Source organism: Strongyloides ratti, assembly GCF_001040885.1.
Source record: "Strongyloides ratti genome assembly S_ratti_ED321, chromosome : 1".
Lineage (NCBI taxonomy): Eukaryota > Metazoa > Nematoda > Chromadorea > Rhabditida > Strongyloididae > Strongyloides > Strongyloides ratti.
In genome coordinates, this window is record NC_037307.1 from 9042070 (window position 1) to 9070042 (window position 27973).

The 27973-nt window shown below is 21.7% G+C and overlaps 7 protein-coding genes across 7 annotated transcripts; 1 reads left to right on the forward strand and 6 right to left on the reverse strand.

The window, feature by feature from the left end:
• Nucleotides 1-4690: 4690 nt before the first annotated feature.
• Nucleotides 4691-6053, forward strand: SRAE_1000282600 (Protein-tyrosine phosphatase, receptor/non-receptor type domain and Protein-tyrosine/Dual specificity phosphatase domain and Protein-tyrosine phosphatase, catalytic domain-containing protein; the record flags this gene model as incomplete). Its single annotated transcript, XM_024649948.1, has 2 exons — nucleotides 4691-5287; nucleotides 5340-6053. 2 exons carry the CDS (start codon nucleotides 4691-4693, stop codon nucleotides 6051-6053), a joined length of 1311 nt encoding a protein of 436 aa, XP_024503774.1.
• A 536-nt stretch (nucleotides 6054-6589) lies between these two features.
• On the reverse strand, nucleotides 6590-8282 carry SRAE_1000282700 (Zinc transporter ZIP2; the record flags this gene model as incomplete). Its single annotated transcript, XM_024649949.1, has 3 exons — nucleotides 6590-7253; nucleotides 7411-7516; nucleotides 7592-8282. 3 exons carry the CDS (start codon nucleotides 8280-8282, stop codon nucleotides 6590-6592), a joined length of 1461 nt encoding a protein of 486 aa, XP_024503775.1.
• A 2657-nt stretch (nucleotides 8283-10939) lies between these two features.
• Nucleotides 10940-11704, reverse strand: SRAE_1000282800 (Leukocyte receptor cluster member 1; the record flags this gene model as incomplete). The annotated part of the gene is made up of 1 exon (XM_024649950.1): nucleotides 10940-11704. One exon carries the CDS (start codon nucleotides 11702-11704, stop codon nucleotides 10940-10942), a length of 765 nt encoding a protein of 254 aa, XP_024503776.1.
• Nucleotides 11705-12117: 413 nt separating this feature from the next.
• Nucleotides 12118-14574, reverse strand: SRAE_1000282900 (Probable Rho GTPase-activating protein CG5521; the record flags this gene model as incomplete). The annotated part of the gene is made up of 1 exon (XM_024649951.1): nucleotides 12118-14574. The coding sequence occupies one exon, from the start codon at nucleotides 14572-14574 to the stop codon at nucleotides 12118-12120; it is 2457 nt and encodes an 818-aa protein (XP_024503777.1).
• Nucleotides 14575-16711: 2137 nt separating this feature from the next.
• On the reverse strand, nucleotides 16712-18630 carry SRAE_1000283000 (Target of rapamycin complex subunit LST8; the record flags this gene model as incomplete). Its single annotated transcript, XM_024649953.1, has 3 exons — nucleotides 16712-16930; nucleotides 17701-18006; nucleotides 18046-18630. 3 exons carry the CDS (start codon nucleotides 18628-18630, stop codon nucleotides 16712-16714), a joined length of 1110 nt encoding a protein of 369 aa, XP_024503778.1.
• A 916-nt stretch (nucleotides 18631-19546) lies between these two features.
• SRAE_1000283100 (Rho-associated protein kinase) lies at nucleotides 19547-23403 on the reverse strand (the record flags this gene model as incomplete). Its single annotated transcript, XM_024649954.1, has 3 exons — nucleotides 19547-19887; nucleotides 19934-23285; nucleotides 23332-23403. 3 exons carry the CDS (start codon nucleotides 23401-23403, stop codon nucleotides 19547-19549), a joined length of 3765 nt encoding a protein of 1254 aa, XP_024503779.1.
• A 400-nt stretch (nucleotides 23404-23803) lies between these two features.
• Nucleotides 23804-25466, reverse strand: SRAE_1000283200 (Hypothetical protein; the record flags this gene model as incomplete). The annotated part of the gene is made up of 4 exons (XM_024649955.1): nucleotides 23804-24139; nucleotides 24311-24383; nucleotides 24452-24651; nucleotides 25437-25466. 4 exons carry the CDS (start codon nucleotides 25464-25466, stop codon nucleotides 23804-23806), a joined length of 639 nt encoding a protein of 212 aa, XP_024503780.1.
• Nucleotides 25467-27973: the final 2507 nt, after the last annotated feature.

Consider the following 27973-nt stretch of genomic DNA (forward strand, 5'->3'; position numbering starts at 1 on the left):
GTTAATTAAAACAGAAACTCTTTAAAAAGACAATTTATATTTATTTTTACTATATTAAAACAATATATATTTAATATTTTTTTTTAATGTTTCTTTTTTATATTAATAATTTATTTTACTAACAATATAAAAAAAAAATATAGTAACTATATTATATATTTAAAAAAAAAAAAGAAAAATGACTATATAATTAAGTAAAAATAGTTCTAAAAATGAATTTATCTATTCTTTGTTTATTTAAATAGTTTCTTTTGTAATTTTTCTATTATATTAAGTTAGTATTTATACAGTTGGCTATAGTATATGTATATGGTTTTGTCTATATTTAAATAAAAGATATTTCTTAAGTTACTCTAAATCACTTTTAATATGTTTAAATATTCAACAACTTTTAGTTTGCTAAGTTTAAAATGATTAAATAAATGAATGTATAGAATTTTAAGAAGTTGGTAAAAAGTAAAAAGGAATGTATAAATATAATATTATGAGTATTAATTATAGAAATAATATCATTAATGATTTTAGGTGATCATTGATCATAAACGAAAAATAGTTTTATTGTGTTAAAAGTTTATTATCTTTGAAACTATGTAAAGTTTTAGAATGGGGTATTTTAACTATTAAAAGAAGAGTAATAATATAATTTCTAAATTCTAAAGTATTCCTATTTTGACGTATTTATTAGAAAACTTTTAATAATAAGAACAATTGAAGTTTTATACTTATATATTTATATATATATATATAAGAACAAATTAGAAAAGTATTATGCAAGTTACATCGACTAAAGTTATACTTTTAGACTATACTATTTAAAAATTGTTCTTATTTTATATGCTTTCTATATATTTTAAAAAATAGAAACTATAATACTTAAAAGTGTCTCATAAATTAAAATTCGTTAAGTTTTTTTTTTACCACAATCCATTATTAGTAACAGTCTTTTATATTTTATTAAAATTTTTATTTAAAAATATCCCTTTTCTATGAATATATTTTATTTTTATTAAAAAAAAAATCATTCTTATTATAATATTCTAAAATTACAAAAATATTTTGATAAATAATACTAGTAGGAAATTATATTCATAAGATATTGATAAAAAAAAAATATATATTGTGAATATTTATACCATAAAACAATTTTTTTTATCCATATCTTTAACATCTTTTTAATATTTTATTTCATTATTTTCTAAAGTAATAAAAAAAAAGTTGAATATATTTCTTAAACATTTTTAATTAAATCTATTAAATATATAACCATAATAATATTCTAAAACTTTAATATTATAATGAGAATTTTAAAAAAAAACTTTTTTTTTAAATATCACATAATTTTTATATTTACTTATTGAATATTACATTTTACTTGATATATAAAACAGAATAATTGTTTATGACAATGAAAAAAAAATAAAATAGATAAGTATATTCGTTTTATTTTAAATTATTTTTTTTAACCAAAATTGAATTTTATATTTATTCTTAAATTTTTGCCTCTTCTTATTTAAAAAAAAAATAGAATTTCTTAGTAATAAAACATAATAATTCTATTTTTTTAACCAATTTTTATTATGTACATTTTGATGTGAAGAATAATTTTTTATAACCAAAAAAAAAAATCATTATTAGTACCATGGTAATATTTATTAAAACATTTTTCTAAATAAATAATCTTTATACTCTATTAATTATGAAATTAAATTATCTTAACATTAAAGATAAAAAAAATTTTATTATAACTTTTTATATAAACCCATTATTTTTAATCTTTTATAAATCCTACTTTAAAATATATTATCAAATGTTATATTTTATTATAATCTAATAATATTATATTTTAAGTAGAATTATGATAAAATGTTTTATTATTATTTTAGTGAAAAAAAAAAAATATTATAGTTAACACAGTGATTTCTTTTATAGATGAACTTAAAAATATATTAATGTTGTAGTACAAAAAAAGTGTAATATATTTAATGGTAATTTTTAATAACTTTTTAAAATATAGATGTATCTCTATATCTATTCCTACATTTAGAGAAACAAAAATTGACAAAAAAAAAAAGAAGTATAGATAATAAAAATTATATTTTTCTAAAAAGGATATATAAAGTATTTTGAATTAAATATATGTTAACTTTACTCACAAGGATGAAAGAAAAATAATATATATAAAATTTGTTATACTTATATTTAATGATATATAAGTAATTATATATCTATATCCATCTTTAGTCTATAAAAGAATAGAAAATATTTAAAATCTATATAACCTATTAAATATAATAATATTTAATAATATAATGATGTCATTTTTTTTTTAAAAATAAAATAAAAATAAGTAAATTTATTTTAAAACATTTATTTTATTTATTTATTTATTAATATATATATTTTTATTTAAAATAACATAATTTACTTATTAATTTTATACTTTTTTGACAAAAAAAAAGATTAATTTTGTTTTTATTTTATAATGAAAAAAAAAAAGACAAATTTTGTAATAAATTTAATAAATTAAACTTTTAATATATTTTTCTTTATAAAATTAGGAAAGAGAAAATAATTTATTGATGCGTGAATTTTATTAAAAATTTAACTTTTTCTCATAAAATTAGTCTTAATTTTTTAAAAAGGCAACTGTAAAAATTTTCTTTAAATTAAATTAAAAAATATATATTATTATTTTATATATTTTCTTCATTAAATTATAAGTATATATTTTAAAATAAATAAATAAATATACATATATATATATATATAGATGTATCTAATATTATTCTTCTGGAATGTGTATGTTTGTTGTTAAATCATCATCATCATCATCATCACATCTAGTCGACAAATATAGGAGTAAAAAAAAAAAAAAAAATTAGGGATGTAAAAGTAGGAGAGATAGATAAGTATAAAAAGAAATAATATTAAAAGGAAAGTAGTGAAATCATGTTTTTAAAGTAAACCACTTATTTATTTCCTAATATTTTAAATGATCCTGTCATATTTTTGAATGCCTACTTTTTTTTTTTTTTTTTTTGTCCATCTATCTATAAATAAAATATTTCTTTTGCAAAAATTTTATCTTTATTATTAATATATTACTCTACTTTATTAAATATCTTAAATATTTTTATGTCTATACAATAAATTATATAATTTTTTCAATTGATGGTAAAAATAACAAAAATATTCATTCTTTTTTTTTTATTTTTTTAAATTTTATAATATTATATATAGATTTTATATTTAAAATATATATAATAATATTTTATATCCTTTTTTTTATATGAAAATATTAAAAAAAATTATCTTATTTCTAATAATTATTTATCGATAAAAGTTAGAAAAAATTTTATATCATATATATATATATATATTTTTTTGTTAAAATTATATATTATAAAATTATCTATTAATTATAAAGGAAATGATAACATTATTATATAGTTATAAAGTTAAAAAAAGTTGCCATTTTTTTTTTTATTCTTTAAACTTTGATCATCAAATGTCAACAAATTTTATGTTATTATATATTATCATAACCATCTTTTTTAAGATAGTTAAGAGAGTAGATAAAAAGAAACTAGAATTACATTTATTCTTCTATTTTGACATAAAATAAAAGTTCTTATAAAAAAAGAGGTATAAATGTTTCATAGAAGTTATAGAGGTGTATTCATAATTTGTTTTCTTTTTATCCTCTCATAATATATTTATATTATTTAAACTTGAAATACTAAAATCTTTTGATAAATGGAGAAAGATATGAGTAGTAAAGTATTTGAAAAGAAGATAGTTATAATTAAAGAAAGAAGAATAAGATCAACCTTCTTCATATTTTATTTTATTTTTTTATTTTTAAACTTATTTAAGCGAGAAAGAAAAGAAATATAGGGGAGTTACTTTTATTATAACATAATAATATATAATATTACCCCTCTGATGAAAGGTTTTATAGTGATAAAATAATAAAAGTCGATTGTCTTTAACTCGTTACTAAGTGGTATTTTACTGTCTATCTTTATTAATAATATGTAATTTCTAAAAATTTCTCTTAACATATATTTAATTTATTATATTATTTTTAAATGATAATAATATATAAATAAAAAGAGTACCAAACAAATTAAACTATAACAAATTTATTTTCATCTATCTTTTATTATTATTTTTTATTATATATTTATATTTGTATACAAATTTTTATATTTACATTAATAAATATATATATATCTATTTTATTTATTCTATAAATGGATTCAAGAATTTTTTTTATATATTATTATTTTCTAAACTATCAAAAAAAAAAAGAAAATATTATTTCATAACGCTTTAATCTTCATGCTTCTTTATAGTGCCATATAGCAAGAGAACTTATGGAATGTAAAGAAGTATGCAGATTTTAGTATTTATATAAATAGTATTTAAATTTATAAATTTTTATATATATATGTATATACATAAATATATATATTATAATGATAATTAAAATATAAATAATATTCAAATTTTTTAAATATAAAAATATTTTAAAAATTTTTAAAATATCAATACTAAAGAATTTTGTTTATTTTTTTTTAAATCTTATTGTAAGTTTATTCTTTTATTTAACTTTAACAGATTGTAAAGATTGGAGAAAAAAAAAAACTTATTCAATAATTATTAAAAAAAAAATAATAATAAAATAATGAAGAAACAAAAACGAAGAAGTAAAACAATTGTTTCTGTTGAGGGTAAAAATTTAGATAGTAAAGAGTCACCTTCTAATTTAAAAAAAACATCTAAAGATAATAAATTATCAAAAAAAATTAAAACTGATACTAAATCAATAAGTTCACAAGCTAAATTTACAAATAATAAAAATACAAAATTGTCAAATAGAAATGTTGGTAAATCTGGACCAGTTAGTATTGAATCACAAAAATCAACATTAATATCTGATCAAGGTAGTAATTTTAAATCAAATGAAAAAGATATATCAGAAAAAAAAAGTAACATAATTGAATGGTATGATAATTTTGCTCGTTCTGACTTGAAAGAGTATGCTAAAATATTAAAATCACAAAAATATCTTAGTGAAAAAGATCCTAGTATTGAGGCACAAAATGAGGAGGCTAATGATAAAAAATCAAGATATGATGATGTCTTGGCAATTGATAAAACAAGAGTTATTTTAAAAAGAACTTATTATAAAGATCAGGAGGGTGAAAATAAAAAAACAGATTTTATACATGCTAACTGGGTAACACAAGATAAGATGAAAAATAAATTTATTCTTTGTCAGGTTTGTTTATTAATTATAATTAAAAAAATTTTATTCAATTAAATATCTTAAGGGTCCAACATCAGATAGTGTAGAAGATATGTGGGAGATGATATTTCAGGAGAATGTTGGTGTTGTCGTTCAATTATGTAATTTTATTGAACTTGGTGAAACAAAATGTAATAATTATCTTCCAAAAAAAGAAGAAACTTTTGGTGTATTTAAGGTAACATTTATTCAAGATGTTGATTCTGATCTTGAAAATACAATTATTCGTGAATATGAAATAACTGCTCCAGATGGTAAAAAAATTAAAACAACACATTTTCTTGTTCAATGTTGGCCAGATCATTTAGTACCAAAATGTCATTTATTTTTAGTTCAATTATTACAAGAAACTAAAAGAGTAGCTGGAGATAAAGTTATAACAACACATTGTTCAGCAGGAATTGGAAGATCAGGTACTTATGGAGCATTAGAATATCTTTATGTTGGGATGACTGAAAGAAAAATAACAGAACCAATGATACTTATAAAAGAGATGCGTTATCAAAGACATGGATCTGTTCAAAGTTATATTCAATATTTATATTGTTTAATATCTTTAGTTGAAATATTTATTTTAAATGGTTATCTTAAGAAAGATGAAAGATATAATAAATTATTAGATAAATATAAATCATATTATAGAAAGATGTGTATTATAATTGAAAGAAAAACAAAAGCTAAAGTTGATAAAAATAAAAGAGATAAAAAAAGAACACCTCCAAGGAATAATGAAGAATAAATATAAATAACATTTTTTTTTTCTAATTTTAATAAAATAAACCCTGTTTGACTGATATGTTCAAAAAAAGGATCTAATAATTTTGTAATGATTTTTATAATAATAAATTTAACTAAAGTTTTTTGAATAACTTTTTACATATAAAATTTAATATTACAATTTAACTAAAAAATAAATAAAAAAATATTAATTTACTTGTATAAAAATATATTTTTTAAAGAAAAAATTAATTTAATTAAATAAAAAATTTTTTATTTTAAAAACAATCGTAAAGCTGTTTAAATGTAGTAAATATAATCATTTTTGTATTAAAATTTTTTAATTAGTATGTACAAAAATTTGTTTAAAATAATATTATTATAAAATACATTTATATTGTGCCACAATTTAACACCTCCCGTTTTAAAAAAGATAGAGTGTTGTTTATTTTTTGTTGTTAAGTAGTGGACGTAATAGAAAGTTTTTAGTTTTGATGGAAATATTTTTGAATAAAAAAAATACATATAAACAGGAATTTTTTTTTTTCTATATATATATTATTCTTCATGTGAATGATCTTCATGTGAAGAGCCAGAATGAACTTCATTTAAATGATGTGATTGATGTGAATGATTCCAACGATGGCTTCCTTCATGTTCATGAGAATGTGCTCCAAGTGTTTGTTCTAACATTTGAACAAGTGATATCATTAAAAATCCAATGAATATAGCTAATAATTGTTTTAATGTATTAAATTTATTTGCTTTTTCTTGAGATAATATTTCAAAAAATGTTACATATAAAAATGTTCCAGCTGCTAATGATTCAAATACAAATATAAGACCATCTTTTAATACAATATTAAAATTTGCAGAACGTAAAATAATTCCAAGTAATGCTCCTAATGGTGTTGTTAATGAATATATCATAATACTAAATATTACAAAACGTTTTCTTTTTAAATTTGTTTTTGCTACCTGTAGACCAACACTAAATGCTTCAACACCTTTATGAAGAACTAAACTTGCGAATAATGTATACATAGAAATTTTTTTGTTTTGTACACCAAGTGCAAAACCTTCTAGTACAGAATGAACTGATATTATCATTGTAAATGTGATACTTTTTAATACATTTCCAACAGCATGTATATGTTCTTCATAATGTGGAGGTATTTCTTCAACATACTCTTCATCATATTGGCTACTTCCATAAATACTTCTAAAAAAAATATTTTTTAATGATCAAATGTAATAAATCAAATAAAAATAATTGTTTTTTTTTCTATAAAAATAACTTATTAATTAAAATTAATACTAATCATTTTCAAATGTTTAAAATATAAAAATAATAAATATTAAAAAAAAAAATAACATACTCGCTCCTATGTGTTGATAAAGAATAACTTGATCTTTTGCTACTTTTTCTCGATGCTTCAAGTTCACCATTAACATTTAATATTGTAGGTGAATCATTTATTATATCTAAAATTAAATTTATATTTTTAAAATTAAAAAAACAAAATATATATATATATAAGTTAAAAATAGATATATTACCTTTAGATTGTTGAAATTTAACTGAATCTAATGTATTAATAGAAAGTTTATCAACCATAGAATCAGGATCATGACAGACAATTGATATATGCTTTTTACCTTGTGACTGATCAATGTTTGACGAAACATTTTTATCATTAGTAGATGTATCTTTAACTTCTTCTTCTTTCTCAGGAGTTTCAACACTACTAGCTGTGGTTTCTTCAGTTAACCGTGAAACATTATTAGTTCCATGTGGTGGGGTATTTGTAACATGACTATCTTCATCATCATAACACATCTCATCATCACTATTATAATCATCATAATGAGCATGCCCATGAGGTGAATCCATATTTTTAAAAACTTTTATCGTTATTTCTTCAATAAAAAATATAATAAAAAATCCTAAACAGGCAATAAATTCAGGCATAGGATAATGAAAATCCCAATTAGCATTTTTTTTAAAACTATTAAAATTTTCATTAATATGAGGAAATATATCAAGAAGGCATGTTGCTAAAAAAACACCACCTGCAAAACAACTTAATAAACTTAATATCCATGCATGTTTTTTATCCATTTGACCTGTTTCTTTACCATCTTTTACTTTCATAAAACTTGAAACAATTTTAAGAGGTATTATACTTATAATAAGAGTTATCATAAATAATGATAAAGCCAGTAGAGCTTGTATTATAATATCATTCATCTTTTTCTATAATAATAATGGTAAAAAAAAAACATATATACATATCATGATAGTTAAAGTGATAAAATTGATTATGATTAATAATAAAATAGTAATAAAAAAAAAAAAGATATTAAAATGAAAAATAATATATAATTAGAATGAAAAATTGGTAAAACTAAATAATTAATGGTAAAAAAGAAGGAAAAACGACACATCCCAATCTAGAAGTATAATAGTATTATTATTTCGTTAAACTATCTTAATATATAATAGTGTATAATGATAAATATTTAATCATAAATTAGTTAAAGTATTTTTAATTAATATGTATTTATCATAGTATGACTTTTTATACATTAATATAATATATTACATCTATCTATGAATGGAAATATTTTGTGATATATATAACTAACATCGTTTATTAATTGAGTAGAAGTAAAAAGTGTAGAGATGTAATAATATTTTTGTTAGAATTAAAGGTATATATTGATATCAAACCTTTTTAAAATATATATATTTATATTATATCAAATTTGATAAATATAGAAAAAAAGGATCAGTGCTAAGATTGTCTACAAAAATTGTTATATTTTGATTGATATAAGAAAAAAATTTAAAAAAATATTTTTTATGTCTAATTATTGGTACTATTTTTTAATTGATTAAAGACAAAGCATCTGAAATAATATAATTAAAAAATTAATGTTTAATTCTCGTATTTTTGATAATGTTTTAAATGTTTCATGAAATGAAGTTATATTTGATACAAAAAAAACAATATTTTATTTATTAACAATTTAATTTAATGTTAATTAATATTAAAGAGTATTAAAAAAAATATTTTTTTTTTGTTTATAAAAAATTATTTAACTTTTAAAAAAAAAAAAATTCTTAAAAGTTTACAATATTTTATGTGTATATATATTATATATAAATATGTATATTAAAATATATTTGATGTTAACTAAAATGGCCTTCCAAGGACATTGATTGGTGATAATTTTAAAGTGTATGATCATTTCTTGAAGTGAAAAATGATGTCCATGAAAAGGAGGAATTTCATTTGATGATAATTTTTAAATGTGATATTTAAATGAAAAATGTCAGATATAGTTTCAATTATATTTTAACAAAACATCCTTATTTACCAATCACTGAATATATACTACTTGATAATAATATATTTTGTGTTGTGGGTTAATTAAATTAAAAAATTATATCATATTTCAAAATTGATATTTTTTTTATTGTAGACAATTATAAATGAATATTTAATTGATATTTTAAAGATATTTAAATTTGTTTTTGGTGTAATAAAAAATTATAATAAATTTTATTTGTCTGGTTATTAATATATAATAAATATCATAAAAAAAAGGGATGTCAATTTTTGGAAGGTTAAAATATGATACTATTAAAAATTCAAATGATATCATTATATTACAATAAAAACTTTTGATTGAAGGCATTAAAGTTTGCATTAAATGTGTTTAAATATTTTATTTATAAATTAACAAAAGATAATAAAAATGATTGTGACAAAATATATTAAAGTAAATTTTTTGACTATTATTTATTATCATCAATCTAACAAGTGTTAAAAAAGGTTAAAATAACCATTGACACAAAAATATGTTAAAAATTATTTTTTTATTTGAGGGTACTTTATATAATAAGAAAAATTATTATTCTTTAACTTCTTTCTATCATCATTTAAATAATGTAATAGAAATTACTGAAAGAATATAACAAAATATTTTGTGATAAAATTTGTAATTTAAGCTTATTAAAAAATATTTTTATTCTCTCTATTCAACTTTTTTTTTCTATCAAAGCCATTAATAGTTTACTAACAATGTAGCGTAATAATACATGTTTTTCTGTTAATTTCAAATATAAATTTTATTATCAAAAAAACTATGAATGATCTAAAGTTTAAAAATAATTTATATTAACGATTATAATTTTTATAAAATGGTTGTTAAAGTTAACTATAAATTTATTAAATAAATTTTTTTAAAAATGACTTTATAAAAAATATTTATATTAAATTATTTTATAAAAAAAAATGATTAATTTGAAATATTTATCAAGCGAGAAACATTTTGACAAAAAAATTGTCTGAATCCATTTTATGATAATTATAATAAATATATAATTAAACAAAATAGTAATAGAAAAATTAATTTAAAAATTTAGAAATAAATATGAAAAAAACTTACACAACATATACTCAAAATATTATATACTTGATCATCTTCTTTTTCTTACTTCTTATCATATTCAAAATTGCCTTGTCCCAACTAGTTATATTATTTTTATTAACATTAAAAATTATATATCATAATAAAAAATAACTTTACCAGAATATAAAAATAGAATGGAAATAAAAAAGTTTAATACTATTATTTGATCAAAAAAATAATATATTTTAAAAAAAATAAGATATATATTGTAAAAAATTTTTATTATGTAGAAAAACAAAAATCAGAATGTATTTAGATACAAAAAAAAAGTTAATGATTTTTTTTTAAAATATAAATACCTTTTAAAAGAAAGAAACATTTTTAGGAATAACAATGAGAAGGTGGGATTTGTGTTTTGATGCAAAAAAAATATATTAACCGTGATCATTGGAAATTTTATGTCTAATTGAATTTGAATTTTTTTTTTTATCGTTTTCTGGCTAATTCGGGATGATACATACTATTATATATTGGTTTATCACTTTTTTTATCTATTTCATCCTCTTTTTCAATTTCATCTTTGATACCAAATAAAACATTAATACGTTTTTTTTCCTCTTTTTCACGATTTATTCTTTCTTCACGAAGCTTTTTTAATATTTCTTTTTTATCCTTTTTTTTAAATAAATCTTTATCCTTTCTACTTTTTTTCTTATCTCTTTTTTCTTTTTTTCTTTGTATTTTTATTTCATCCATTAATGCTTCCTTAAATGCTTCAACATCCTTATCACATCTTTCTTTAAGCATATCTCTCCAACTTTGTTTTTGACCTTCTGTTGATGAATCATTAAAATCATCATAATGACGTATGGGTTTTTTTTCATACCAACTTTTCTTTTTATTTAATTCATTTGTCCCCTCTGCAAACATTTTTTTAATTCCTAATTGTGATTCAAGTTTATCTATCTTTTCTTTCTTTTCTTTTTCATATTCATAATTTCTTTCTCTACTTCCTTCAATTTCTTCCTCTTCAAATAAATTTAAATGTTTTATTCTAGGAACAGATGTATTACTTGAACCAGGTTCTTCTCTTTTTTTACGTAATTCTTCTAATTTAATTTCATGTTCAGCTTTATGAATTCTTTCAATTCTCCTTCTTTCCTCCTCCTCTGCTTTTTTTTCATCTTCTTTAACTTTTTTTATATTTTCTCTTCTTAATACATGCCAATTTTTTTTTGGTAAAATATTCATGATTTCTTATTTTAAATGGTGAATTAAAAAAAAAAATAGGGTATATTAACCTTATTCTGTAAACACAAAGTTTACCTACAAAAAAGAAAATTTCAATATCAAAAATTATATTTTAATTTATGGTTATTTTTCACGATAACAAATCATAAAACATTTAATAATAAAGAGTAAATATTTTGTATATAGCAAAAATTAACTAATTATTTAAAATTTAAAATAAACAACCTTGAAATAAAAATATTATTATTAGTCACAATAACAATAAAAAAAAAATTTTTTTTTTTAAATTAAAAGAAAAATGTAAAACCCTTAAAATTAATAATTAAATAGTATTTTATTGTTGTGGTAAGTTTGTTTTGTTTTTTTTTTCTGTTGTTGTTGTTATTAATATAATTAATAATAAATAAATAACTTTAATTTTTTAATTGAGGTATGTAAATATTGGTTATTGCATCAGCCATCTTTGCATACCCAACTTTATCAAGGCATTCTTTATATACATTTTCTCTATGTTTTAATGGACGATCACAATTAATTCTATCAACTTTATAAGCTCTTGAGGCATTTAAAGCAGTTTCTCTGACCATAGGACCTATTTCACAAATACTAACAAATGATCCATCAAATAATGGACCAAATGATAAAGGTTTTTGTGTTTCAATAGATACTCTTATCATTGCTGGAGATATTGGTGTAAGAACAATAAGAATATCACAAAATTTTGTTGCAATAGTATCTCTTTTATAATTTTTATAATTTTCATTCCATACAACATGAACTTCATCATTACCAAGATGTTTAGTTTTTTGTGTAACATCACCAGTCAAAAATGTACTAATATGAAAGATAACTTCAGTAGATCCATCAGCATAATATGGAGCTTTATGACCTATTGATAAACCACCACCATAACCATAATGATTTTCACCAATAACAACAATTCTACCAAGTGAATTAATAAGTTCCATAAATTCTTCACTACTATCAGAAATTGTATTAGATAATATTGTAGTTTTATCTTCCTGCCCCTTTCCAACATAAATAACAGCAATTTTGTGAACTTCACGTGAAAGTGTTGTATCAAGGTGTCGAAGTTCTCTAGGAAAATTAGATTTAATTTCACATGTTTGATGTATTAGTTGAATGTCATTTACAAACTGCCTCCAGGTACCTAATTCTTCTTTATTATCAGCAACTAAACAACAATCATCTGATGGTGTTGTTTTGTTAATGTCACTAGTTGATGGCCTTGATAACGGACGCCTTTTACTTTTTTTTATAAAGTCAAGCATTGGTTTAAATTCAATAGGATCTTTGTAATTTTTTGGGAATGTTGGAAGTTTATCAAAAAAATTATCATCAATTTCATGAGTTGTTTTTTCTTCAATTTTTATTGTCCTTTTTTCTTGTTCCATTTTTTCATTAGATAAATTTTTTAACCATCCTTTTATATGAGGATGATATTTTCCATTAATATCAATTTCATCAACATTCTTAATACTCCAAACATGTTTCCCAACAACTGTTCTTATAACAATTTCTGAAGGTACATTTCTGTCTACATTTATTAATACACCTCTATTTTTAATAAAAACCTGATTTTCATAGTCTTTATCAATATTTTTATTTGGAATTTTTCCAGGTATAGGTGTAGTACTGTCAATGGAATTCCATTGTGATAATGAAAATCCAGGTAATGGATAAAAAACTGTATTTGTTAAAAGTAAACCTTCTAAAAATGAATTTTTAATACTTTTATCATGATTGTTTAATAATGAAAGAATTTTTTCAAAACTTCCTTTTCCATTATTTTCATCTAATGGTAATCTTTTACCATCACAAATTAAAGTTATTAACATCCATAAAAGTTCATTTTTAATAATATTTTCATCTTTTACTTTTAACATATTAATTATTTGTTCTAATGATTGCCTTAAAAAGTTTCTTTTTCCTCTTTTTTTTAATTCATCTAAATTTCTTATTAGTAGATATGTTAATGGTATTGATAAAGATTGATTTTTTAATAAAATTTTATATAAATTCATTCCTAATGTTACATCACCTCTTTCTAAAATTAATATTGATAATGAATTAACAAGTAATGTTAATGTTGATAAATCCATTTCCATATAATGTTGTTGGGTAAGAATTGTTAATAATAATTTTTCAGCATCTGTCTGCTCTAAACTTAATAAACTTGTTACACGTACAATCTTTGATGATATTTCACCATTTTTTATAATTATTTGTAATGCTTCAATAATTGGTTTATGAAGTATGAAAATATCTTCTAATTTCATACTAGGAACCTGTTCTAATACAATCGGTGCAATGTCAGTTGTTAGGCAATCTTCCAATTTAATCAAAATATGTGCTCTTAATAATGGTGGAGGTGATGATGTTACAAGAACTGAACATAATGATGGTATTGCGTGTGGTTGAGCTTTTATATCAACCATTAGAAGGCGTTGTGCAATATGATGTACTAAGGTATTTGCACAATTTATTGGTATTAACATTTGAATAATTTGTGATAATACTTGAACAGCAACTTGACTAAAAGCAGCTTTTGATGGATCTACCATATTAATAATACGAACCCAAAGTTTTAACCATTTTTCTGGATTTCCTGTTGATCTAATTAATGATTGCATTTCTTTATTATTTGATGAATCAAAACTATTCTGACAATCATCTATCTCATCGGCTTCTGAACGTGGAAAATCAGGATTACTTCCAGTATCACTTTTTTCACTTCTATCACTTTTTGTATAACTTTTTTTTGATGTACTTTTATCACTATCATCATTATTAGAGGTATTTGTTGGATCAATACCAAAAACATTTAAAATAATACTTTTTGTTAACATTTCAACAAATTTAGACCATTGATCAAGTGTACCACTCCATACTGTAGTTTTAAATAATATCCAAATATCATCAAAAAGTGAATCATCAATATCAATTTCACGAACACAATAAACAAAAGTTGTTACAACTAATAATGCTTGTGTAAAGGCACTTGAAGTTGAATGTGAAAATGAATCATTTAATTTACAAACATTTATAGTAATATTTGTTAATTGTTTAATTAATTCATTCCAAACTCCTTTTGGTAATGTTCTTGGTAAAATATTTGAAGAATTAGCCATATCTCTAAATATTTGTATAGCAAAATTTGATATTGTAATTGCTGTATTAATTTTTTCTGGAGATGCATAAATATATGGAGAATTAAAAAATGATGAAAAAACATGAATAAGAAGAAGTGAAAAAGATTGTAATGAAACATTACCAGTTTCAAGAAATGGTGGTATTTCTTTTTGTGTTAGCCAATGTTTAACAAGTGTCATACAACGTAATGTTACAGTTGAACATGCTAAAGGTAAACACATAGATTCTTTAAGCAATGATAACATTATATTAATAGCACGTGGATTAGAAAAAAGAGCTGATCTAAAAAGTAATAAACTTGTAGAAGGATTAGAAACAGTTTTAGCTGAAGCAATATTTAAAATCCATCTTATTAACCAATATCTTACAATAACAATTGGATCAGCTGTATCAAGAATATCAGTAGTATTAGGTTCACCTTCCCATCCACCAAATATATCAACACCATTACTTTCAAGATCAGGATATACTTCTAATATATATAAATTAATCATTCGATCAAGAAGAAATTTTGCACAATCAAATCTTTTACTTTGATCACCCCATTCAATTTTTTGAGTTTCTCTACATATATATTCTAAAAATTTATCTATCCATGTTTGAAGTTGTTTGGCACGTTCTTTTGTATTAGTTTGTAAAAGATGTTGAATTTCTGTCATATTAGCTGGTACAAAAAGTGGTAATAATTTTCTTGATAATACAATATTAGGTGGAAGATTATTAGAATTATCAATAGGTTTCTCACAATAATTTAATAAAATTTGTTCAGTATTTTCACCATTTTTTAAAGGAAAATATGGTAATAATGATTGAAATACTTTATCTAATTCAGGTGTTACATTATTATTTACAGCTAATATTTGATACCACATAATAAATAATCTTACAGCAACACGTTTTAAACTACTACCATTTTGTGGAAGTAAACATCTTTTAATAATTGTTGATATTGCATTCCATTGCCATCCTTTACCAACAATTTCAGGTCCATAACATAATATTTGTTCTAATGTCCATAATGCTGATTCTGCATCATTAGCAGCCTGAATATCTGATGATATTTCTTGATGAAGTACAAGACTATCTACAAGGTGGATTGCTTCAAAATGATAATCTTCAATTATTTGCCTTTTCTCCTAAAATAATTTATTTTTTTTATATAAAAAATTGATAAAATAAATTTACAGATATTGGTAAACCTTCAAAAGCAATCTTAAAATGTTTAGCTCTGGAGGATGGTTCCCTTTGCGCATCGGCAAATCTTTGTAATGAACTAATAATATCAGCAGTTTTAGGTTTCCTAAACATAGTTAGAAGAAAAAAAAATGTGTATTCAAAAAAATCTCTTTTTTTATCTTCAAAAATGAATAATACTTTTTATATTTGTTGTACACACATATATAGAATAATTCTAACAACCAAATATCATTGATATATATTATTTTCCTAAATAGGATGATATCAATAATAAAAAAAAATTTAATATTATTTAAAAAAAAAAAGATAAATAGCGATAAAATTATATATTAATAATAGTAATGGTAATACGTAAAAAAAAAATGATACAAGGAAATAAACCTTTTTATATCTTAGTAATATTTTAACGACATAAAAGTTATTCAAAAAAATACAAATCATTAAATAATATTATAACTTTTGTATTATTAATAGTTAAATAATTATATTAAAATAGATAATGTTAATTAATATAAAATTAAGATGTAAATATTAATAATATAAAATTATTTCTAATAATGTAACATTAAAAATTGCCACTAATTATTATCAATCTATTAGTAATGAATATATACAAAAAAAAATAGTTTTTTTTTTTTACATCAATGATGGATTAGAATCATAAATAGCTAGTCCTGTTACAGTTCCAGAATGCCCAGAAAATTTAATTATATTTTGTTCTTCTTCAATATTCCATACACGGAAAGTATGATCACCACCAGATGTAAATAAATATTTTCCATCATTAGAAAATTCTAATCCCCATATCCATTTTAAATCAGGAACACTTTCATTGTTAGTGTATTTCTTTGGATTCTAAAAAATATTTTTTGTTTTTATTTAACTCATATATTTATATACTATTAATAACAATAAGCAAAGCCATTTTATATTAAAATATTTAATAAAATTTTAATTTTAATAAGTGATCAAGAAGTGATTTAGTATACTTTTATAGATACATATTTACTATAGAAAGAGGATATATTGATAATATTATATATATATATATATATATATATGCAGATATATAAATAAATTTTATTTGTAGTGAAGGTAGTGTTGTTGGAAAACTATACAGAAGAAAATGGTATTATTATTGGTGACTGAAAATGTATGTGTGGATGGGTGATGTCGTTATTGTCGTCGTTGTCGTCGTCGTCGTTTGTCCTCTTTCTACTTTACTAATTCTTTTTGCTAGTATTATATTCAAAGATAGATATTTTATTGTAGGGCTAGAGTTGACAACGTTGTTGTTCACAACTGACAAAATTCAAAATCAGTCTCATAAATGTTTTTGTTCTCTAACTAAATACAATATTTTTCTAAGTTGATAGCAATGATTAAATTTCTATTTATATTAATAAATATAGCATTTGTAAATAAAGTTGAAACATTCATTATAAATACATTAAAAACTATACTAAATGTAATGCAAAAGTTTGTAAATAATACCTATGATTGATTTTCAATATTATTAATAATCAATGGCATTAAAAATAAAATGAATAATAAAATGGCCTTGCTTTTTACAAAAAAAAAAATAAATAAATAAAAAAATAATAAATATTTTAATAAAAACTTACAGGAATTTGACGATATGGTTGGTAATTTTTATCTTTAAATTCTTGATATTTATATATATTAACTTTTCCATCAGCACCAGATGTTCCTAAAAATCTTCCACATTTAGAATATCGACATTTTAGTACATAATCACGATGTGCTTTAAAGAAATGTTCAAATTTATAAGAGGAAGCCTGAACACAATAACCTTCATTTGGATTAACTGGAACTTCTTCAACTATTGTTGAAATTTCACTTGTCATAAGTAATGATAATGTTGATTTATCATGTTTAACATTATTAATATTAGGAATACTATTAATATCCTGAAAACGTCCATCCATTGATTTTTTACGTTTAATTACCTCGTTAGTTCTACCAATAATATATACTTTTCCTCTATTAGAAACAGCACATACTTGATCACCAGTTATATCAACATGAACATGATTAAAAAATTCTGTTATATCAAGTTCTTGTATTGGAACAGTAGAATCAACATCTTGACTAAGATCCCATATATAAATAATTCCCTGAGCATCAGCAACAATTAAATCATTTTGATTTGGATGTAATGATAAACCATTTAATGGTGATGGCATTTGATAAGCTTTTTCACATGAATATTTATTAGCTCTAATATCCCATATTTTTGCAATACCATCCTCACCACCTGTAAACATTTCATAACCATTTTTAAAAAATCCTATAGTTTGAACATTTTTTGTATGTGCTTCATTATTAGACCATATAATATCAAGATTATTTGTATCATATAATTTTAATGTACAATATCCACCAGTACCTAATATTTTACCATCATCATTAACAACCATACTATTGATTTGAGCATCTTTAGGTTTAATTTGTACAATTTCAGTACCAGTTTCAAAACTCCATTTTCTAAGTGTTTTATCATGAGATGCAGTAAATAATAAATATTCAGCCATATTTATCTTATTTTAAATTATATTTCTTAAATTAAATTTTTTTAAATAATATACCTTCAATTGTTATTTTTATGTAATAAAATATTATTGATTATCTTTTTTTTTGATATAAAAAAAAAGATTTATATCATAAATATAAATGTAATTTTTTTTGGATAAAATACCATTAATTTAAAAAGAATTTAAAAAAAAAAAATAAATAAACACAAATATTTGTTATAATAAAATTAATTATTATTATCTATACACATTTAATATACAATAATAAAAAAATTATGACATTAAATAAACAAAAATATTGATATGAAATACAATCCCCAAGAAAAATATAATTTTTTTTTTTTTTGGAAACAATTTTAATTTTTTATATAAATAAAACTATTTTGTACATACATTAAAAGCATGAGAAATAAATATGTATAATAATATGTTACAATGTTATGTTATAAGTAATAATATAGAAGTATTATTTTTTTTAAATATACAATTTTTAAAATAAATGATAAACAATAAAGTTTAATATATATATATATAATTTTGATCTGGCATCAATAAAAAAGAGGAAAAGTAGTATATAATTGGAATAATGCCGTCTCAATAAATAAATATATATTCTGTACTTTATATACATTTAAAATACAGATAAGTGAAAAAAAAAGAGATAAGAAAATACGGAATGTAAGAAGCTCAAAAGCTATTAAAAAATAGACTTTTTTTCTCAACATTTGAGAAGAATGATGATTTTTGTAAATACCTATAAATATACTAAATATCCATAGTGCAAAAAAATGTTTTATACATTATTTGCACTATTGGAATTTATTTTAGTAAAATATACATATATAAATAAAAAAAATAAATATTTAAGATATGATATTATAATTATAAAAAAAAAGAAGAATAGAAAATTTCCCCCTTAATTACAATAATGATCTGGATGAGAAGGAAATGAGTGTGTAGAACCAAAAGAAGTTGTTGTCTCATTATGTGACACTCTAGAAAAACTTCGTGAACCATTTATACCATTATTTCTTGAATTATTAAACCTAATGATACCAGAAAGCCGACCATGTGATGAATTGGATTCTTTTGATTCATTTTTATAATATTGAATTATTTTATTTAAAATTTGTGTAAATTCATCAGCTGCTTTAGCAGATTCACTTAATATTAATAATTGTTCAGCATTTGATGAAACCTTACAAGGTGGTATTTCATTTTGTGTACGATGATGTGAATGATATTTAGCCATACACTCTGAAAAAGAAAAAATTAATAAATATAAATAAAAAATTAAACATACTTTTACATTGAATAGCAACATCTCCTTTAGGAAGACCATGTAAAGATCTTGCACATTTATCACATGGTATATTAGTTTTAAAGGCAAGTTCAACAAATTCATGATTTTTATATAAAGAAGAATCTTTACTTTTTGTTGTTTTCTTATCTTCAACAGCATAGAAAAAGATTTGGAATATCATTGGAAGATATTTAACTTCATCATCTTTAACATCAGCAGATGTACAACATCTACGAAGATGGCAAATATTTGTAATATCTAAAGATAAAGCAGAAGTTGTTGATGTTTTTGATTTGTCAATAAGGAAAAATTGTAAATGTTCTGAAGTTAATTGAGCTCTTAATTTAACCCAATTAACTCTTCTTTTTCCAATAAATCTTCCTCTTATAGAAACAAAAGCAGTATAATTGATGTCATGTATAGAGAAAAATGGATATTCAATTTGCATACCACCACCAGAATCATGACTTGCAACAGATTGATCATCCATTTCACGAGTTCTATGTAACTCTTCTAATACTCCTTTACATTGATCTAATTCAATTTGTAATTCATAAGCATGTGCTTGTTCACTGGATAAGTCAGATTTTAATAATTCAATTTCTTTAGAATGTTCACATTGTAAAAATTCAAGTCTTTCCTTAAGTCTTATATTTTCCATTTCTAATGCATTGTTTTTAGGATAATTTTTCTTATCCTTCTTACCAGTTGGTGGTAAAATACTAGGATGTGATTTAGAAATTTCTTCAAGTTTTTTAATAGTAGCTTCTTTCATAAGTGTTTCTTTTTTCAATTTATTAATAAGTTGTTCCTTTGACAATGATTCTAAATCTTCACCAGTTCTACTAAGATTTAATAATCTTGAATCTGATCTACCATAACTATCATATCCACTACCAGTTGATCCTTGTCTACGATGATTATTTGAATGTTGAATTTTACTCATTTCATCCTTCAATTTTTGTATTTCCATTGAATAATCATTCTCCTTTTGTGACATTAAATTCATAATCTTTTCTTTACTCTCTCTTTCTTTATCAAAACGTTGCATTGTTTGTCTCAATTCAAGATTAACCATTGTTTTTTCTTTTTCTAATTGAGCTAATTGTTCTTCAGCAATACGACGATTCAATTGTTCAACCTCTAATTGACTTTTAATATTATTGAATTCAACTTCAAGACCAGAATAAACTTCTAATTTACGTTGTTTATCTGATAAATCATGTCTTGCAGTATGTATTTCATTTTTAAATGCTGTTACAAATTGTTGTTCCATTTCTAATTGCTCCATTAATTCATTAACTCTATACTCAAGACTCTTTTTTTCATTTGATAAAAGTAACAAATTAGTTTCTAAACGATCTTTTTCTATTTTTACTTTCTCATACTCAAGTTTATTATATTCTTCATCAGCTGTTCTTCTAGCCAATTCATTGGCAATATCAGATAATTCATTTTCAGCTTTACGTTTTCTCTCCTGTTCATAAATAATATCTTTTTTCAAAATATCAATATTTCTTTTTGCTGCATCAAGATCACCTTTTAATCTTTCAATATCATTATTATCATTGTCATTTTTAACACTTAACACTTTGTCTTTCTTTAAGTCAGACAACTGTTTAATTAAAGCAGCTTCACGAGTCACAGTTTCTTGCAATTCATTTTTAGTTTGAATAAATTGCATTTCTAAATCATGAATTTTGTTTTGATAACGACGAGAATTTTCCTTTTCAACAGCTATCTCTTTTTTGACCTCAATTAATTCTCCTTGAATTGATGATTCTTTGTCTCTTGATGAAGACAATTTTTCATTTAACTTCTCAATCGTTCCAGAATGGGTTTGTATTTCAGATTTGAGTTCACTGATTTGTTTCCTCAATTTTCCTTCCTCTTCAGTAATTTCGTTGTTTCTTTTCATTTCATTATTTAACTTTGATTGTAAATCACGTATTGTATCATCCATTGAAGTAACATTTTGGAGTTGTTTTTCTAAACGCCTAAGCTCTCCTTCTTTCTGTGTGACAACTTCTTTTTCTAAATCTAATTTTCTCTGTTGTTCTTTGACTTCAAATTTAGTTTCTGTTAACTGTTTTTCTAATGATTGTTTATCACCTTCCAATTGCGATATATTTTCCTTTAATGTATCTATATAAGAAATCATATTTTGATCTGCAGATGCACTGTTTACATTTTCATCGATGTTATCAGAGATCTTTAATTTTCTTATAGGTCCCAAATCATTACTATAAGTAAATCCAACAAAAGGAAGTTGATTACCAGTAAAAAGTTTTGTCGACTGGAAATTATCCGCAGGATTTCCCGTTTTTTCTTCAACGTCATCAAAATTACTTGTATCAATGTCACTTTTTAATACAGGAACATGTGGAGCTATTGTAGAACATATTGTATCAAATGTCCATTCATCATTTTGGAAAAATGAATGACTTCTTATTTCTTCAATACCATTTTTCCCCAGTCTATTTTGTGAATCTGTTAAAAATTTTCTTATTAAATCTTTAGCTTTATCTGTCACAAATACATCTGGAGGAAATTTCAATTCAGTTTTATAATTTAAAATTCTTGCATAAGTTTGAACAAGTGCATCAGCATAGAACGGTGTCTCACCAATAAGAAGTTCATAGAAGAAAACTCCTACAGACCAAAAATCAACTTCTCTACCATACTCTGTTTCATTACCATTACTACTAAGAATTTCCGGTGAAATGTAGTCAGGTGTTCCAACAGCAGTTGAACTTCGTACCGTTCCATCTGGTCTCATCTTTACACATGTTCCAAAGTCTGCTAATTTGATATGCCCTGTAGCAGATATTAACATATTATCAGGTTTCACATCTCTGTGTATATATCCCATTTCATGAATAGCATTTAATGCTAAACAAACTTCAGCAAGATAAAATCTTGCCCATTTTTCACTAATTTCAAAATTTTGCATCAAACTAACTAAATCACCACCAGGCATAAATTCCATAGCCATATATAAATGCTTTGCATCTTGAAATGCATAATGTAATCTAACAATCCAATCACTTTTACAATGAGCCATTATATGTCGTTCCTCCCAAAAAAAGGCACTATCTGCTCTCCGTAACATCTCATTTTTATCTAAGCATTTCAATGCATAAACTTTCCTTGTTTTAGAATGCCTCACAAGTTGAACTTCACCAAATGCTCCTCTTCCAATCACTTTAATAAGATCAAAATCACTATGATTTACACGAGCTTGAGCAAGCTCTTTTGAAGCATGTTCATACTTATTTAGAAAGTTATCAATCTGCTTACTTCTACGAAGGACAGGAAAATTACAGTCATGAACAATTGCTAACAAAGTATCCTAAATAAAAATAAAATAATTACTATTAATTAAAATGTTAACTTACAATTAATCCATCTACATTAACAGGGGATTGTTCGTCTAATAAATTGCTAACTATAGATGTTGAATGCTCCATTGAGAAATGGTACACTAAAAAATTGTTATTTAGGAAATATAAAAATAATATAAAAAAGTATAAAAGTGAAAGTAACACCCATAACAATTACCAAAAAAAATCTAGTATAAAATTAGTATTCTTTTTAAAAGAGATCAAAAAATTAGAGAAAACAATATACAAAATATAATACAATTAAATACAAAACTAAAAATAGTGTACAAACACAAATAAAATTATTTTGATTGGAGAAGATAGAATCCTAAAAAAAAAAACATAATAAATGAAATTATAAAGAGATGTTCCAAAAAGTATAATTAAAAATTATTTAATTAACAACATATTAAATATACTGTATTTGTCACTTCTAATCTGAAACCTCCCTATATGTATCTAAAGTGTTTAAATGTAACTGAGCAAACTACAATTCATCATCTAATTCAGGGTAACCAAACTGTTTGACAATTGTTTTTTGATGTTCAGGAAATGGATCCTCAGTACATAGAAGACCAGCAGCATAATAAGTGTACTGTGAATTTAAAATATCATTGTGATAAGCCTTCTGCATACGCCTGCGTTTCTTATGGATTTTAAGAAGATGACGAATATCTTCTTTTGTAAAACAACATTCACCATCAGAGTCAGAATCTGATTCTTCTATCAGTATCCTTTTTAACCATTGACGTTCACCAGCTTGTGATGTATTATAAAGTTTAGAAACATTTGCTTTATGTTCTTCATCATTTTTCCAAACACCCTACAATTTTTCAATATAATTACATAATAAAATTATACAATAGAAAAGTAAATGGTGATAAAAATAAATGTACGAAAAAAAATAGTAAATTTTTTTCAATAAACATGCAATCTTCATCATTTAAATATGTTAAATAATTATAGATAAATATTTCTAATTATATAAACTTACTTTAACAGAAAAGATTGAATGTTTAACTTTATTTGCAGTTGGACCACTTCCAGTGGTAGATATACCAGGGATTCTAGAAAAATTATTCGAAATAAAAAGAAAATGAAAATTAAAAATTTCGAAAATAAAATTAAAACTAACTTTATTGGTTGTTGAAGAAGTTTTTCAACTTGATGTAAAAATTTACCCATATCCAACATCTTTTCTAGTTCCTTTACCTTGGTTGATGATGCAGCAAATATATCAAAGCCATTATCTAACACTTTTACAGTGTTAGTACTTTGTTTGCCTTCAGTCATAACTCCTATATTCTTTAAATTATGTATAAATATAATAATTGTCTATAAGAAGGGTAAATAGTTATCAGAATAGAAAAAAAAAGATTTAATAAAACTAATATCAAAAATCGATTTTTGTATATATAAATAAATAAATAAAAAATATAATATATTTAGGTTGATGCTTTTTTCGACAAAATACAAATTTTATAGTGACTCAATTATAGAAAAATAATACATATCTTTCTACGGTAATTATTTATAATATAGAATTATCATTTACTTTATTCTGTTATTGAAATATACTCTTAAATATCTAATTAAATAATAATAGTAGTATTTTGTATATTCTTGATATGTAATAAATTTATCTACAAAAATTTTTGAATATATATACATATATTAGAATAATAGATAAAGAATGTGAAATTTTATAATTTAAATATTTATCAAATTAATATTAATATGTAAAGAAATTTAATAACAACATTGTTAGTAAAATGTTATAGAAAAATTTTTTTTTGTAATGAGTGATATTAAAAGAAAAGTTTGTAATTATATAAATAGAAGTAATTATAAAGAATTATTTATATTTTAAAATATTATTTCAAATGAATTATGATGAACAAAATGATAAGGGGCACATAAAACAATTGTTATTAGTATTGAAAAAATAATTAATTTCTATAAAAATGTTTCCCAGTGATAAGAAGTGATGAAATAAATATATTGTATTGTATTTTAAAACCTATTAAATTATAATTAAGATGCTAAAAAGTGATTAGTGTAAATCAGTAAATATAATCTATATAGAATAACAATATATTTAACTATCAAAAATTACTGACCTTTAATCCTAATGAATCCAAAAACCACATTCCAATGACAAATCATTTGAATCCAGCTAAAATGATAATCAAAATTATCAAAAAAAGAAACATTAAATAGTTTACCAAATGATGATTACTAAAGATTTTTGATGAAAAAAAATGGGTCAGATACAGTAAAAAAAGAACTTTGATAATATTATATAAGATATTCAAACAAAAAGAAATTTAATCTATCTTCTCACATCGTTTCGGGACATATTATTTTACTTGTTATAAATAATTATATTTTAAATTAAAAAAAAAATGTTTGTATTATGATGAGAAATACCCCATATAAAAAATTATAATTTTAATCAAACAAAGTGGGAAATCATATATAAAAAAGTTATGGCAGAAAATATTTGTATACACTTTCACATGATAAGAATATATTTCAGTATCATTTTTAGAAGGCAAACAAGAAAAGAACACATTGTCACAGAAAAAAAAAAATAGTACCAGTAATATCAAAAGTTGAAAATGTTGATATATTAAAAATAAATACCATTAACAAAGTAGCTATTTTCAACTGAAAAAAAAAGTAATAAATTTTGTTTATAATAAATTAAGTTAACTAAAAGTACAAGTTACATGGTATTGGTAACATTAAAAACGGAGAAGTAGAAAGTCATAAAAAAGCAGATTGAACAGAATTAGTAAGAGAAAGTTTAAAAATATTATTAATGGATCAGAGAAATATTAGTTTTTTCTTTTCAAAAGAGGATTAGCCATAAAATTAATAAAAATGATCGTTATTTTAAGATAAACATACTACTATAAAAAAATACCAATTGTAATAAATGCTATATATTATCCTTGGGTCAAATAACATATATAATCAAATCTATCTAAAAAGTTAACAAATACAATTTTAAAATGCATCACAAATACAAAATTTTAAAAAAAGTACATGTGTACAATACATATATTTTTCATAAATAATAAATTAAAAATTGTTTGGTAGCATATTGTTAGACAAAATAAAAAATTTTCAAACAAAGAATAAATATATATGGAGAAAATTTTGAATCATAGTCAAAATTAAAAATAGAAAACTTAAAAATTAAGTAAATATAGGTATGGTATTCCAAAAAAAAAATTATAGAAAAATTTCTACTATTTTATGATTGACATACTTTTTGAATTGTACTAAAGCTACAAAAGAATGATTCATTTTTCGAAAAATTGATGTATAATACCACTTTTTGACTATTATCGGTTGGTATCTTTTTATTTATAGTATAACTAAATATGTCAGTTATTTCCTCATCTATTAATCTATATAAATTGAAATAGAAAAGTAATTGACTCTATAGTGTGCTAGTATTAATGATAAATATCAAAAAAAAAAGATAGAGAATTGTAATTTAATATAAAAAATTTAACACGGAAACTTCAATATTAGTTTGTTGAATTTAAACATTTATCCTTTTATCAAAGAATAAGAGTATAAGAGTATACAAAATGATTACTAAGATAAATACAAAGAAAAATATTAATAAATAAAATATAAAAAAATTATTAGATTAATATATAAAAAAAAATTAAATATTTCTATTTGAAATACAAAAAAAAAATTATATTAAAAAAAAATTAATTAAAATAAAAAAGAATAAAAATGTGCCAAAACATTAGATGCAAAAGTGGAGTAGTCTCGAAACGAAATGTTTACAATAGAGTCTCATTTACCTTCAATGCCATGGCAATCATCCATCACAAAACACAATTGGCGGTTTAATTAAGTTTATTCTTAAATCACATTTTTTTTTTGTTCTTAATTGGCCTTCTTATTGTCATATAATAGAAATATACTTTTATAACAAAAAAGTATCCATCATTAGGGTAAGTGTATGTAATAAAATTTGAGGCATATCAATACATCCTGAAAAAATTATTTTTTTTATAATAAAAATAATTTAAACAGAATCAATGAAATTATTAGATGAATGGTTGATTTAGAAATTTGAGAAAAAATTTAACCAATAAATTTCATTATTGGTAAAATAACAATAAATGAAAGATAATATTTCTTTATACTTTAGTTAAGATGGAGAAAAAAAAAATGATGCAGAGAAGTTTCAAATACTAATAAGAATGAGGTATAAAAAATTATTAATAGTATGTTTATTAAGTATATATTAAATGAAGAATATATAATCGTAGTGATAATATTTTGTTATACAATACTCTTTAAAGAAAAGTAATTGAATTTTTATACCTCTACTTTAAAATTTAAAAATCAACGATACATACTTAAAGAATATATAAATATATATATATATATATAGAAGAATATAAATTCTCGTTCAATTATAATAAGAAAGTATTCTGTGAAAAGAATGGTTTTTGATAGAATTTTATCTAAAATAAAATAAAAGTTTAAATAAGAAAGAATAAAGATACAACATTTAAAGAAAGAGAAGAAGATGTATTAAAGTTTTGTGACCTTTTTCGTAGATTGATTTTTATAATAATATTATGATTTTGAAAAGGGTGAGGAGTAACATTTTTGAAGA